We start from the raw sequence: 17,006 nt of genomic DNA, 5'->3' as shown, positions 1-17,006 counted from the left end.
TCACCTCACATCTGCACTGCATATGGTAGGACATTAGGACTATGGGTGGCCCTTTTGTATTTTGCATTTTGTATTAGTTTGGATTGTAACTATAAACTCTTATAATTATGTATTAATGTAAATATATGAAATTTTATATTATTGAAATTTTCTGCATAATGTATGTTGATAAATGAAATGTTGAGAAATATTTATGAATATGCTTCAAGTGATGAAGTGAACAGAAAAGTTTTGAAAATAGTATTGTGATTTGAGATTTTGAGATTGACTTGAAATGTGTATAATGGAGTTTGGATTTGGAAATTATATTGAAAGTGTTTTTAAACAGGTTCAAAAGAACTGTTTTTCCAATTTACAGCCGGCACTCTGCCGGATTTTCTATAAAATTTGCGGAAAAATTCAGATTTATCAAAATTGAAAATAAATGAATAAAAAGGGATAAATTATAATAGAAACATAAATGGGTGCTCCAGCACACTGTGTGGCATAACTGGCTCGGCTACACTGTAGAAAGGTAAGGGGTGTCACAGAAAATATGGAAGAAAACTAAGGGATTTAGAGCTTTGGGAGAACAACAATGGAGAAAGGAAAATGGGAGGTGTGGCCGGCCAACTAAGGTAGAAGATGGTATTTTTTTGGTTTTATCTTTAGCTAATTTTTGTCTTCTTTTATACATATTTATCCCCAAAATTCATAAATTAAAAATTATAATCTTAATTGTGTCATGCTTGTGTCATTGTGATGTCATAATACTAATTAAAATTTAAAATTTCATTTCTTTCCTTCTCCATACACCTTTCTTCATTTTTTTTAATTATTTTTCAACATTCTAATCTCACTAATTTTAATGGACATTTAGGTCAAAAGTCAACTCTATGAGTGAATTGACCAAAATGCCCCTCATCGATTATAATTCATCTTTTTTCATAATGCACGATGAGTTCTTTAATTCTGATTCCCTTATTTGTGCTTGTTCCCTTTTTATTTCCATAATTTTCTAGTTCCCAATAATTTCGCAATTATCCATTAATTAAGAATTTCATGAGGTCCCATACGAATTTAGGGTAGCAACTGAGTTTGCAGCCGCTTCCCGGGTCGGACACCCATCATCAGCACTCTAGGCTCATTTAACCTAATGATGCTTCATTTCTCTTATTTTAATCCAACCTCATTTGATCTTTATCAATTTTATTTATGTCTCTTCTATGTGAATTAAACATAGTCCCAGACATTCTAGCCGTCTGGACAGACACTAGTCACCGGAACAATAGAATGTACGAACTACTTAATATGAGGGTGTTACACTCCCCTTCCACCTCTACTTGCTCTCTCCCTAACAACAGAGTTGGCTGATAGTACTCCCACACCCTCATTCTTGGGTGGAGTGCCAGTCAACCTAGCGGACCATCTTGAACCTCACATTTTTTAAAGCAAATAAGAAGTGTTTAGCACATAAAAAGTTCATGTGCATTCACATGAACACATAACACATAATCAAACATAGCATTCACCACATAACATATAGGAACTTAACCCTATGGACATGTATTTCCCTAACTGTGCTGATCAACAAACTTCCTTTCACCTTTCTTTTATACTTTTACTAGCATCTAGGTCCACTCATCTAACCTAGAGCTCTGATACCAACTTTGTAATGACCCAAACTAGGGGCTGTTATCAACACTAGGGATCTTATGGCTATTAAAACCAATAACAAGCATGAAACCTATGAAACATACACACATTCCTACCTCACACTATTTTAACATACATCAAACCATTACACCTTAGTCTTTCATCCATACATAAACATTCATACATGATAATGGTTCATAATTTGAACCTTAACATACATGAAATCCAAAGTGTAATGGTTCAACATACATAACCTCAAGGGTTTACACAACATATCATCATTATACTTAAACAAATATCACATATTTTTAAATTTCTTTAATCACTAGTATAGTACTATCCATTCATAAATTACATGTCTATCTACCCATACATCATACATGAGGAAGGGCTAAGACTACCTTTGAAGCTCTCTTTTCGAAGAACTTTTCTAGTCCTGTAATCCTGCACCTGAGGATTAGGGGAATGAGGTAAGCTAGCTTAGTGAGTAAACTAACCATCATTAATTGCATCATTCATTCATACATGTGCAATACATTATTCACATGGATTTTCACGTCATAAATATTTCACGTAAGATGGATATTATCACCAATAACTCCCCAAACTTTTCTTTTAAACATGACCTATGTCATGTACCTAAGGACAACTATCAGATCTCCCTTAAAGGGCAACTTCAAGATCTGCCCTTAGGATTTACTTATGGATCCATAACATATGTAACGTTACATAAATATAACATGGGGGGAGTAAAACAACAATTTATGTAATTATGCAACATCTTTGTATTCTAGATACATACATCCTAAATAAATATGACATGATGCATGAGGACACTCATTAATTACATGTAAATAGTTTTCATTTTATTAAGATTAGAGTTGCTCACCTCTTGTAGCCTATCAACCTTCTTACTCAAATGGGAGCTATCCTTGGATCCTTACTTTTCTGAGTCCCTCAAGCTCGATCCTATAAAATTGGACCCTCGAGTATTAAACAAGGCTCTAAAACTCTATACATAACATAAATATCCTATTCCAGGCCCTTAGGAACCATAAAATTAGGTTTTGGAATCTTGGAATTGAAGAAGAAAATAAGTGGGCAGAACCAAGTTTGGCTACTAGAGCCTTGGGTTTCGGTTGCTGAACCTTGGAACATTAGGTGCCTAATTTGGGCAGTGGCCATAGACACTACTGAAGTATGGGACTTGGCTATCTAACCTGGAAAATTTTTAGATTTTTCGAGAAAATGCAAGCTTCATCTGTCGAACCTCTGACTTTCAACAGCCGAACCTAGGAATTTGCAAAATTTCCAAGTCGAAAACCTGCAGGACCCTTCTCCCATTAATATCCAAACTCATTTCAAAGTTCTAAAATACAATCTCATCACATATACACATCTCTAAGTCCTAGAACAACTAGAAAACATGCTTAGTACCCATATACATTACTCAAAACTTAAATCCTAGGTTTTTCTCAAACCCAACATAACATAAACTGCTAAAACTTGAAACAACTTTTCATGAAATTAAAGCTTTAGAAACCTAATTCCTCATCAACTCTCTTAGATCTATCTATTATATCAAGAAGAAAAGAAGGTTACCTCCTTTTTTAGAGCTTGGAGGCATGAGAACCAAAACTTCAAAACTTGAATATACTCTTTCACACTTCTAAATGGAAGAATTCACCTCCAGATCTTCAAAAACTCAAAAGGTTCTCTTCAAAGAGATCCTTGCATGCCCCAAAGTTGAGAGAGAAAGAAAAGAAGAAAACCCTAAGTGTTTTGAGCAGGAAATGAACTGAGTTCCCTTTTATACTCTCTCTGTCGAGGGACTTTTGGCTGCTGAAAGTTCAACTTTCAGCTATTGGAGTTGATTCTGCCCAAATGGGCATTTGAACCAAAAAGTGACTTCGGCTGCCAAAAATTTATTTTTCGACAGCCGAAGTTCCTTCTGCCCAAAATACTTCTTTAAAACTTTTAAAGAACAAAACCCTTAAAACATTCGTTCATTCTTATATATATTTTGAACATTTTAAACACACATACATGAATATATTTCATATCTCACTGCCACTCCTTTGTTAGTGAAGTCTCGTTTTTCACCCGAATGTCGAGGATAAATATTTCGACATTGAAAAATGATGGGTATTACACTATAATTGCTATGAGAAGAATGGAGACAGGATATAGGGTGGAGATGGGTTGTAGTGTAAACTTCAGTTTGTAGTGTGGAAGGAATGCCAAGTGAGGGAGAAGCTAGGAGTGTACGTTGTTTGTCAAAGAAAAGGACAATCAGACCCACAAACAAGAAGACTAAGTTTTGTCATTTGTGGGTCTGTGTTTGTTTTATCCTTTCCGGTCCTAGTTCATATTATCATGAATTTCATGGATCTGATTGTTATTATTTATTCTAAAATTGGAAGAAAATTTCATTGGTCTTTATGTTTGAATTCTAGGAATTATTAGAAATCAATGCTATGGGCTGACTATTCTTGGTGATTTCTAGGTTTGAGAATTGTAATGCCATTGTTGCTGAAGATTTTTGGCTCTTGATGTTCAATCTGGATTGAGGTATGGATGATTGCTAAGTTGAATGTTTAGGGTTCTTTTTATTATTGAATTTTTATTTTTTTAAAAAAATTTAATTTGGTTAAAAATAATAAATAATATTAAATTTTATTATTAAAATTATATTATTTTATTAAGGCATTATTAATTTGAACTTAATTGAAAGTTTAGGATTAATTTGAACAAAAAGTTCACAATGAGCTTTATTCAAACCTCCCAAAAAGTAAAGGGCATATTTAAGCATATTTCCTTTACAGTTTTGCTAGTATTTCATAAATTTTTAAAGGAATAAAAGCAATTAGGATTTGAACCTCTAAAACTATATACAAATCAAATATTCGATCACTATATATAAAATATAATATCATTGTTATATATTATTACGGAATATAACAAATTGATATAAGAAGAAAAAGGTTGAAATAATATAAATAGGGAGAAGGAAAATAAGAATTTATTGATATAATTTGATTTGTATTTACTCTATAACTTGTATAAAAAAAAAAATTATGAAAATTATTTTTTAAAGTAAAAATATTTTTCATTATTTGACAACAATGTGAAACAAATAGTATACATTTATATCATATAATATTTTTATATTTTAATAAAATTATTAAAATTCAGGAAATAATTTTTTTTTTTAAGAAAAGAAATTATTTGTCTTAAAAATAATTTAATTTTCATTTTATCAACAAATTATTTTTTTATAATCCATATATATATAATTAAAATTACTTTTAAAATTTCTATTAGATAATACTTCAACACAAAAACAACATAAACATTTTAATACACACACAGATATATATATATATATATATATATATATATATATATATATATATATATATATTTTTTTTTTTTTTTTTTTTTTTTTTTTTTTGTAATAATCCCTTCAAAGACAATTGAATTGAATTCTTGTAATCTCATATTTTTCCATGTGATTTATTGATGGAAGTTCATAATTGAACAAAATCTAATAATAGGACTTGATTTTACAATTTGGACAACGAAGAATCAGAACCAGCTCTCAAACCAAATTCACGCATATTCCATGAGAACACTATTCATGCTGGTTTTTAGCAATCTACTCTAAAAAGGTGCCATCCACAAGTGATTGGCACTGACTTTAAACAATTTTTGTTTGCATTCAATAACTCAGATCTTGAATCAAGAAGAGTGAAGCCTTGAAGACTACTTGAGACTAAAGATTATCATATTCGAGAGCAGAATCTAATACAAACATTGGATTAAGCAATTTAGAAGAAAATGAAGTCCAGCATAAAACATTCTACCAGTCTAGGTTGATGAAAGTTCATGTTTGGCTTATCAGCAAACAAGTTTGCTGCTCACATGATTCAGTAGAGATCACCTTCCTTGTGGGTGTGAATAACACAATCTGAAGTTGGATATGAGATACAGGTAAGGACATATCCTTTCTCCATTTGCTCTTCGTTGAGGAACGACCCATCTGATTGGTCCACGGATCCAGTAACCAGCTGCCCAGCACAAGTAGAGCAGGCCCCAGCTCTGCATGAGTACGGCAGGTCTACTCCTGCATTTTCTGCTGCGTCAAGGATGTAAGTATCATCAGGGGCCTCAAATTCATTCTCTTCACCGTTTGGTCCAATTAGTTTCACCCTGTATACATTTGCCATCGCAGAAACTCTGAAGGAGGAAGACTTCAAGCCAAATGCTTTAGATACATTCTTTACAGAACCCAAAGAACATGAACTCTTGATCAAGGCACAAGATCTACTTGGGCTTGTAACTTTGCTAGGGGGTGAACTTCTGATAAAGCATGATGTGGGAAGTCTCACAGTCGACATGTTTCAATCTGAACCACACCCCAAAAAAAAAATTATAAAAAAAAGAGGATATAATCAATCCATACACAAACAAAATTACAATAAATTCTCTTTGGCGTTCTATACAAGTCATAATTGTAATTTTACCAAAGCTTCAACACATTTTAAACAAAATTAGATACGATGCAGCAAACCTACAAATCTAGCAACTGAAAATTTATTAGCCTATTAATTTTGAATCGAGTTTTAAACAATGATTCAGGAATTCAGATGAGACCAAACACAATAGTAGACAATTAAAGGACCTTGAACTTAAAGAATAAATGTAATTCTACTAAGATGACAAAAACACACAATTCAAATGAACTGTGTTTTATAGAACATGTTTTCTACATTTTGGCCATGTACACTAAGTCACAAACCATTGATAATTCAGAAATGTCGTTTGCAATCCCATAATCCCCAAAACAATGGTACAAGTGTAATCCAAATCATATAATACAAATAATTTTGGATTTGTAGATTTAACCAACCTTGAATAAATTAAAAAAAAAAATAGCAACAAAACAACAACAACTAAGCCTTCATCCCAATCTGAGTTAGGTTGGCTATATGAATCCGCTTTCACCATTATATATTCTTTTGATCAATATTCGACTGTAAATCTTTTGATACTATAATATATATATATATATATATATATATATATATATATATATATATATATATATAAAATAACGGCAGATTTTCTTGTGCGAGGTGTAATCCAAAATATGAAAAATCAAGTGCCAAATATTTAAGAAATAAATTTAATCAAACATACAAATCAAATGATGACATTTAATTAGGAAAAAAAAGGAAAAGAAAGAAACAAACAATTGAATAATAACAAAAAAAAAGAAAAAGAAAAAGAACAGTAACCCTTCAACAATTCTAAAATATATATATATATATATTATCAATTCTGCAGATCAGAAATATCCCTTCTAATCAAATACTTCAAAAATCAAAAGCAAAAGGGTTCTGATGACATCAAATCATCCATAAAAAAATTTAAAGAAAAAAAAAAAGAAAACAGTATAGAGAAAGATCAATAGCATCACATCAAGCAGAAGAAGAGGCAGAAGATCGAGAAATAATAGATCTTACAATACAGAGCAAAGGTCGCTGATCGAAGAAAAACGAAGGGTAGCGGGCGGAAAGACCAAAGACAAATGCAAGCAGCAGAAATTTTGCCCTACTAGACCATCTCTTGAGTGGATCCACTAGAATATATTGGAGTCTTGAGATCCTTGGAAAGTGATGCCAGGTGGTCTTTTTTAATTGGAAAACGACTTTTGCCCTGGTGTGCCAGCAATAATGCTTTGCGATTAGCCGGTGTTTGTAGAACCGAACTTGTTAATGAACCGGTTTATTTGTTGATTTAGGGCATTGGTTTGGCGATAGCGGCGGCTGTGGGCTGTTGGCGGATGCTACAATTGACCGTTCAGTGGCCAATCTTTAAAATATGTTTTGGAGCCAAAGTTAAAAAGTGCTGAAGTTTAAATATTTCTTTTGTAAATTCAAAAAAAAGTAATTGTTAAAAAGTTAAAAAATAGCCAGTAGTTTAATAGTTAATAGTATTTGGTTAATAAAAAATGTTAAATGAAATTTGGTGTTATTCTATTTGTTAAGTTTTATTAATTTAATTTTTTTCAATGTTAATATTTAGGAAAATTTATTATTTAATCTTTAAATTTTATCATTAATAACCCTTTGGTCCCTGTATTTATAAAATAAAATTATTTAATCCCTAAATTTTACTTTCATTAAATATTTAAGTCCTTTCATTTATTTTTCTAAATATATTCCAGAACATTCAATCCATCAACCAAGTCGGCTAAGAGAAAATTTTTCTTTATTCCTATATTTTTGTTTGATCATTTTAGTTAATATTGTCATGATATATTAGTTTTCATATATTGTTTAAGGTACTTTTTATCATATCATATTAATAAAATTGTCATGTTATTTGGAAAGTCTTATTTTGTCTACATCTCATATTGTTTTTTTTTTTTTTCCTTTTAAAGACAATATGGATATGAATAGTCCAAAGTTTTTGTTTGGGTTAAAGCTTAATGTTGAAGATATGTTTCTAATTGACAGTGCAACTACACATATCATATTTAAAAAAAAATATATATATATATATATATATATATATTTTTTTTTTCATTTGCTTACGAAAATAGCAAATATTAACACAATATCTGGTAGTGCAAATTTAATTGAAAGCTCCAAAAGAGCTATCATATTTCTACATGAGGGAATAAAACTCATTATAGATAATGCATTGTTTTCTACCAAGTCTCAAAGAAATTTATTAAGTTTCAAATATATCTGCTGAAATGGATACCATATTGAGACATTAAATGAAAGGAATGTTGAATACCTTTGTATTACTAGTAATATCTTAGGTAAAAAATGTGTATTAGAAAAACTACCCACTTTGTCTTTTGGCTTGTACTGTACAAAAATAAATACAATTGAAGCACATTCTATTATAAACCAAAACTTTACTAATCCAAACATTTTTATACTTGGACATAATCGATTGGGCCATCCTAAATCTATAATGATGAGAAGAATAATTGAAAATTCACATGGCTATCCTTTAAAGAACTAGAAGATTCTTACAACCAATGACTTTTCTTGTGTTGCTTGTTATCAAGGCAAATTGATTATTAGACCATCACCAATAAAGGCTAGGATTAAATCCCATGTAATTTTAGAACGTATCCATAGGTATACGTGGACTTATACACCCACCTAGTAGACAGTATAGATATTTTATGGTCCTAATAGATGCATCTTTAAGATGGTCACATATGTGTCTATTATCAACTCACAACCTGGCATTTGTGAAATTGCTTACACAGATAATTCGATTAAAGGCATAATTTCTAGATTATCCAATTAAATCTATTCACCTTAATAATGCTATGGAATTATCATCATGTGCTTTTAATGAATATTGTTTATCAATTGGAATAACTATTGAACATTTTGCAGAATATGTTCCTACACAAAATGGCCTAGCAGAGTTATTTATTAAACATTTCCGATTGATAACAAGACCACTACTTATGAGAACGAAATTATCCATTTCTGTTTGGGGTCATGTTATTCTTCATACAGTAGCACTAGTTCATCTTAGGCCAATAATTTATCATAAAATATCCCCATTATAATTGGCTATTAGTCATGAACCAAATATTTCTCATCTAAGAATTTTTGGATGTGTTGTATATGTGCCAGTAGCACCACCACAATGCACCAAGATGGGTCCTCAAAGAAGATTAGGCATAAATGTTAGGTATGTATGACCCTCCATTATTTGCTACCTTAAACCATTAATAGAACATTTATTTATAGCTCATTTTGCTTACTGTCAATTTGATGAAACAATTTTTCTAGAATTAGGGGGAGGAACAAAATCAAAAGAGAAATTGAATGGAAAGCTCCATGATTACATCATCTTGACCCTCGTGTAGCCATATGTGAACAAGAAGCTCAAAAGATTATTCATTTGCAAAGAATAGCAAATCAAATGCCCAGCACATTTACTTATTCAAAAAGAATAATCAAATTACATATACGAGTTGCAAATATTCTAGTTTGGATTAATGTTCTTACAAGAGCATCTATTAGTGCTATTGCTAATGAGTCTAAAGTACACTTGAAGCATGGTAGACCATTGGGTTCTAAAGATAAAAATCCTAGAAGGAAGAAAACAAGAAATAACTCTATTAAAGAATCAAATGAAAAGGATCAAACTCCAACAGAATTAATTCCTAAAGAAATTCATATACCTGAGCCTCAAAAAAATGAGGAGAAATTAACAAGTTTGTCAATGCAGGGAGAAATTTAAATTGAAATAATCAAAATAATCCAGAAAGAAATTTTCAATTATTTGAAATTTTGACCCAGTCCGCATCAATATTTATATGTAGGTCTTGACTATTTGATTTGGTTATAAGACGCCATACCATTGTGCAGCTTTATGATAGCGGTGAATTCTTTTAATTGTTGTCCAATGATTGATAGTAGGAGAGTGAAGGTATTAAGAGACCATATGGACAATAAAAGTAAAATGCTTAATCAAATATAAATTATTTTGATGAATAACAGTTTGAATAGAACAATCAATTGCATGCCCTAAGTGTGCTTGCTAGGTACTCAATTTGATTATGTTGACTTTAGGAGATGCAAAAGCTAGAAGACGAATGGAATGGAGTAGAGACCATTTTTACTCAAGCCTTGATAGAGAATCTAGCTTATGTGCATATCCTTAATAAAAAAAATAGCCAGAGAAAATTCAATAGAACCATTATTTTAAGTAGTAAATGCATGAACAAAGAAAATGTTATAATGAATAAATGGAAAGTAAAGGATATTATTCTTAATTCATGGCAAATGTAGTATTATCAATATTCATGGAATGAGAACTTTGAAAGGAAATTGGAAGAATTTTACCATTGTCAATCATAATGCATTAAAACCATGATATGATATACCACTGGTGATGTTCCCACAATCGATAGTGAGGTGATAATTTGCTCCTAAATCAATAGTCCATGATTGCACTAGGGAGCCATCTATGGTAGTGAAGTTGGATGTGGGTTTGGGATAGGAAGTTGGACGTGGTGATAAGGAGTTGGGAGATATGTTGTTTGAGATAAAGACTCTGTTTAGCTATATGACCATAGCCTTAATAGTTATGGCAAACAATGGTGGAAAAATTAAAAGACTGTGGCTTATTGGTGTTACGGTTACATCACGTTGCTTATTCAAATTTTGAGCACCTGGAGCTCGTGTGGTGAGATGAGCAGTAGGTGGATAGAATCATTAATAGTAAGATTGGCCATTTTGCATTGAGCTTGCTCGCTCAATAACAAAGCATGCAAATCATCAAAATTAATGGGGACTTTTTGAGCCTTTATAGCTCTTGTAAAGGGCCTATATTCAGATCCAAGATATAACACCCACCATTTCCTGACATTGGAATTTCTGCCGTTGATGGAATATTCTGACGAATTTGAAGTTTTCATAGATAAGGGACCAATGGTATGAAGTGCATGTGTATGTATGAATGAGATGTTCAAAAATGTATTTAAAAATGAAAATATTCAAAGCTCTTGTTTCATAAAAGTTTTAAGTATTCTTTAGACAGAAGGAACTTAGAAGGAACTTCAACAACCAAAGCATAGACTTCCGGCAATCGAAGCATCGACTTTCGACAACCAAAGTCCCTTTTTTTTGTTCTTTCTCCTTTTGGGTAGAATAGACTTCAGCAGCCATAATTATGACTTTCAATAGCTGAAAGTCCCTCAATAGTGAGGGTATAAAAGGCCAATAGCTTATCTTTTTGGTTAAAGGTAACTTGAACTCTCACTTCTCTCTCTCTCTCTCTCAACTTTTAAGACATGTAAAGGACTTTTTAAGGAGATTTTTCCTTAGCCATTTCAAGTTTGAAGCTTGTTTTATCGTCTGGGAAGTCTAATAAGGTGGATTTTGAGCTTGGATCATAAATCCTTCCACCTTTAAAATCAAGGGAAAGAGGTAATTCTTCCTCCTATTTGATCTTTTAGTAACATTGCAAACATATTTAAGAGATCAGGGATAGGTAGTTTTTATTGCATGTTGCTTAGGAGAGTTTTTAAGTTGGGTAAAGTCAAGGGTTATGCCTTGCATGTTTGGTCTTAAAGTCTTTGATGCACTTTTGTTGTATGTAAACTCAACTAGAGGAAGATACTTCTTCCATGATCCTCCAAAGTCAAGTACAAATATCCTTAGCATATCCTCGAAAGTCTGTATAGTTCTTTTTTACTGTTTGTCAGTTTGAGGATGAAAAGCGGTGCTAAAATCCAATTTGGTGCCTATCTCATTCTGAAGACTACGCAAAAACCTTGAGGTGAACTGTGATCTTGAGGTGAACTGTGGTCCTATGTCCGAAACTATTGTCACTGGAGCCTCATACAATCTTGCTATCTTTGTAACATACACCTAAGCTAACTCATCCACATAATAGTTAGCTCTTATAGGGATGCAATGGGCAATCTTGTTTAACCTGTCAACTATAACCCATATTGAGTTATGCCTATTGAAGGTTACTGGCAACCCCACAACAAAGTCCATGGCCACATTCTACCTTTACCATTATGGAATAGATAGTGGGTTAAACATCCTTATAGGTTTCTAATACTTTAGCTTCACCCTCTAATACACTTCCCATGCAAACACAAACTAAGCTATCTCCTTTTTCATGGAAGGCCACCAATACACTTTCTTCAAATCTTGATATATCTTAGTGGTCTTGGGATGTACACTATATATGACATTATAAGCTTCTTTCATAATGTCTCTTTTGAGCCCGATATCATCTGGTACACATAATCTACTGCCATACCTCAAAATTCCTTTTCCATCAAACCAGAAATCACTGTTCCTACCTTTCTGAATTGCTTTCACTATCTTTACCAATTGTGGGTCTTCATGCCATTTCTCTACGACTTGTCTCGGGTATAATAGTATTACTTTCATTTATGCTATCTAGTTGCCTTTGGCTAATAACTCCAACTGTAACCTTTTGCCTATCAGTTGGTGGAACTCTTTCAAGATAGGTCATCTTTCCACTAAAATGTGAGCCAAACTACCAAATGATTTCTAGCTAAGGGCATCTATAACTAAATTTGCCTTACCTGGGTAATACTAGATAGTACAATCATAATCACTAAGTAGTTCAACCCACCTTCTCTGCCTCTAATTCAACTCCTTCTTATTAAAGATGTACTGGAGACTCTAGCAATCTATGAAAATTTCATATTTTTCCCTATAAAAGATAGTGTCTCTACATCTTAAGGGTGAAAATACTGTTGTTATTTCTAAATCACGTGTGGGATAGTTTGCTTTCATGCTTCTTTAACTATCTTGAAGCGTAAGCTATCACTTTGCCATTCTGCATGAGAACATTCGCTAACCCTACCCTGGAGGCATTACAATACACTATGAAATCTTCATTGCCGAAGGCAAAGCTAATACTGTTGCTATAACCAAACAGTCCTTTAACTTCTAAAAACTTTCTTCACACTATTTTGTCCATTTAAACTATCTTTTCTTTTGAGTCAACCTAATCATTGGTGCAGCTATCTTACAGAAATATGATACAAATCTTCTGTAATAGCTAGCAAAACCTAGGAAGCTTTTGATCTCTATCATTATAGTTAGCCTTGGGCAATTTGCCACCGCTTCAACTTTATTGGGGTCCACTTCAATACTATTCCGTGACACCACATACCCCAAGAAAGTTATACTCTTCAAACAGAACTTACATTTAGAAAATTTAGCATACAACTGATGCTCTCTCAGAGTCTAAAGAACCACTATCAGATATTGGGTGTACTCTTCTGAGCTTCTAGAATACACTAGGATATCATCAATGAAGACAATCACAAAGCAATAAGAAAAGGTTTGAATACCTTATTCATGAGATCCATGAATGTAACTAGGGCATTGGTTAACTTGAACGGCATCACAAGAAACTCATAATGCCCATACCTTATCCGGAAAAGCAATCTTTGGGATGTCTCTTTCTTTATATAATGCCCTACAAATTTTAAGAAAATAAATAATTCATTAATTTAGTTATTTTAATGTTATCTTACTATTGTTTATTTAAATATAATTTTATTTTAGAGATTATTCTGAAGTTTTAAAATTTATCTTGGAGTGTATTTAATTTAGAGATTATATTAAAATAATAATAATTATTACTATATTATTATTATTGTTATTATTATTATTACTATTATTATTATTATTAAAGATTTCAAGGATATATTACATATCGAAAATTTAAGAAATGAATTTAAATAATCATATTTCTACAACATTATTTACACTAGTAGTTTAGTAATTACTGTTGATTTTGAATAAATTAAACTTTAGAAAAAATTATAGTAATAATAATGTGTTTATTATTTTATTATATGTTAATAATTGTTAAAAATAAGTATATTAGAGTTTTGGTTTGGTATTGTCTTATAATTACAGATTTTTTTTTATCATTTATATTGTTAGTGATTTAAAATATAATCATTCAAATAAATAAATCTCATTTCTTATAGGATTAAACTACAATTAGGTGATATATTTGCGAATCCGTTGCTAATTTTGCAATGAACTTGTGGAGTTCATTTCTAATAGCAATAGAGTTTCTAATCCATTACTATTTTTGTAAAATAAAAAAATAATAATTATATAAATTTTATTAGCAATCAATAAAATTGTTTTGTAAAATTAGTAATGGATTAAAATTTGTAACACCCCTGATTTTTTATATATTATTATTGGGCTTCGTGTAGGTATCCTCAATTCGCGGAAATTCGACAGTTGTCCGGATCTGTGAATTTCCGGTCAGACAGACCCGTTACCGGAAAAGTCTCCGAATTGGACCGAGGTTTTGGCTATCCCCCCATTGTCAGACGTCCCGAGTGCGTTCCCAAAGTCGGAATCGGCAAAGGTAAACCCGAACCTTGCTTTTTCGTAATTTTCTAGTGCTTAAATAGGATTAAAAATCCATAAAATATTCGTGGTAGCTTAGAAAATTACGATTCTTTTTGCAATAGCTTAGAAATATTGCTAAGGACCGCGGGGCAAAGTTTTATAATTTTTAGAGCTTGTTTGGGTAGTTTTTGCAAAAATGATCAATAATAAGGACTAAATTGAAATTTTACATATTGTGATGGATGATTGATTTGATGGGCCCAGGAGGGGCTGTGTGATATGATTGAACTGTGGATATATGGATTGTGAGTATAGAAGTGTGTTTTGAACCCTTTTTGCAGGTTGGGTAGGTCCTAGGTATAGGGGAGACTCTGCCGGATTTTCGGCACGACTGAGGACGTAATTAGTCTTTTCTTTGTTTGTATTGAGTCAGATTGTATTAAATAAATGTAATATGATTGTCAGGTGAGCGAGTCTTCTTCCTCCGCCCTCACCGCCAGTGATTGTCGTTAAGTCTGTGAGTAAAATATTAATTTTAATTGTAATTTCGATATTATTATATGTTCAACATGCCCATGCATCACTTATATGCATATATTTATGTAGTTAAACTCTAGGCACGATTTATGTTGCATTCATAACTGTTGATGTGCCATGGATGTTGTTGTGGTAATTTGGAGCAGCAGCGTGCGTTGGCGTGCGTGTGATGTGGTGTGGACTATGGATAGACGGCGATCACGGCTTGAGTAATTGGGACCCGATCCTTCGAGGGGTAGTCACGGCTTGAGTAATTCAGGGACCCTCGATTTGGTTATTAAGTGAAAGTCCGAGCTTGAGTAATTACCGGCACGTGTTGGATTTAAGAGAGTCAGATAGGGATCACTCCCATATGTTATGATTGATACTACAGGGTGTGTGAGTGCTCCAAATTACCTTTTTGATGTTATGATGTGAAAATGTTGTTGATGTTGCATTTCACTCTACAGGGTGCATTAGTTTTAGATAGTTATAGGGATTATGGTTAAAATTGATATTTTACTCTCTGAGTCGAACGCTCACTCCTGTTCAAAAATTTTTACAGCCACAGAGGATATTTTTGAGGTTAACTCGCTTTCTCCTCGCAGTCAATTATTACGCTTGTATAAACTTGTTAAATCTTAGAATTTCCGCATGTGTTAGAAATGTTTATTTGATTTGGGTCCAGTAAACTAAATTATTATTTTGGGACTCAGAACTTAATATGCTATGAATGTTTGATGGATTGGATGAGGGAGCTGAGCTCCCATTTATTATTATGTTGATGAGTATGTGGAGGGTGAGCTGAGCTCCCCAATGGATGGTTTATTGTGTTTACAGGTCGGGTGAGTCGAAAACTCCCCGTTGGAAAGTCCATTTTATGGCCGGACTCTGTCCGCTTGTTTTCTTGAATTTGGGCCCAATGGGCCTTAGAATTGGGTAAATGAACAGTTAGGCTTACTACGGGCCTCGGGGGCTTTAGGTCGCCTGTGTCCTAGTGCGGTCCGGCCCATAGGTTGGGTCGTGACAAATGTGGTATCGAGCTTAGGCTCCATTCTTAGGGAATGTTGTCTAAAGTGTTGGGAAAAGTCTAATAGGAGTCACATGCGGAAAAATAGGGTCCATATTCGTCTTGCATTGTCATCTTTGCTTCTAGTTTCTGCTCCATATGTTATGTATAAATATGAGTCTATAGAGCTGTAATGAGCGCTTTGAATTTTTGTGGGCTAATCTGCTGAATTTCGTGAAAATGCGTAGAAGGAGAGAGCCGCCATCGCACTGTAACCAGATGTGCCCGACGAGGTGTCGGACCAGGAGGAGGCGCCTGACCCGAGGAGGCGGGGTCGGAGGCCTAGAGCGGCTCACGGAGAAGAGCAGCTACCCACAGTGCAGGAACAGTCTTTCATGGCACAGGGTCCCATGGACCCCATGGCAGCTACTCTTGCTGGGTTGCAGAGGACCATTGATATGATGGCGCGATATGGTCCACCCTCCACAAAGCAGCGATCCACCGCACCAAGAGGGGAACCTTACAAACAGATCATAAATTTTAAGAAGTTGGTGCACAGTACTTATGATGTGTCGACGATGCATATCGGTTTTGGATTCTATGACGGCGAGCAGTCTGATTGGTGACAGAGATCGATAGAGTGTGCAAGATGTCATGGGGCCTATGCCTAGACAATGGATGAATGACTACGTGTTACCGGATGGAGGGTTTGACATGGGCTCGGTTGTAGAACTTTTCATCAATCGGTTTGTGCCGTAAAGCTTCAGAGATCAAAAGCAGTGGGCCTTTGAGGCCCTAAGACGAATGGCAGTCCAGAGATGAATATGCTGCACTTCGAATTGAGCAGATATGCCCCTACAAATGTAGCTACGAAAGTATGAAGGTGAAGAGGTTCCTAAAGGGGCTTGACAGAGGTATGCGAA

At 33.4% G+C, this 17,006-nt stretch overlaps 1 protein-coding gene across 1 annotated transcript; it reads right to left on the bottom strand.

Annotated features, from left to right (window-relative positions):
- Nucleotides 1-5,404: 5,404 nt before the first annotated feature.
- LOC110665635 (ferredoxin, root R-B2-like) lies at nt 5,405-7,296 on the bottom strand. Its single transcript, XM_058135807.1, has 2 exons — nt 7,164-7,296; nt 5,405-6,043 (listed from the first exon to the last, which is right to left on the bottom strand). Exon 2 carries the CDS (start codon nt 6,033-6,035, stop codon nt 5,565-5,567), a length of 471 nt encoding a protein of 156 aa, XP_057991790.1. The 5' UTR covers nt 6,036-6,043; nt 7,164-7,296; the 3' UTR covers nt 5,405-5,564.
- Between the last annotated feature and the right edge of the window lie 9,710 nt (nt 7,297-17,006).

This window comes from Hevea brasiliensis, chromosome 14 (genome assembly GCF_030052815.1).
Source record: "Hevea brasiliensis isolate MT/VB/25A 57/8 chromosome 14, ASM3005281v1, whole genome shotgun sequence".
Taxonomy (NCBI): Eukaryota; Viridiplantae; Streptophyta; class Magnoliopsida; order Malpighiales; family Euphorbiaceae; genus Hevea; species Hevea brasiliensis.
This window is presented reverse-complemented; position numbering and strand designations above follow the sequence as displayed.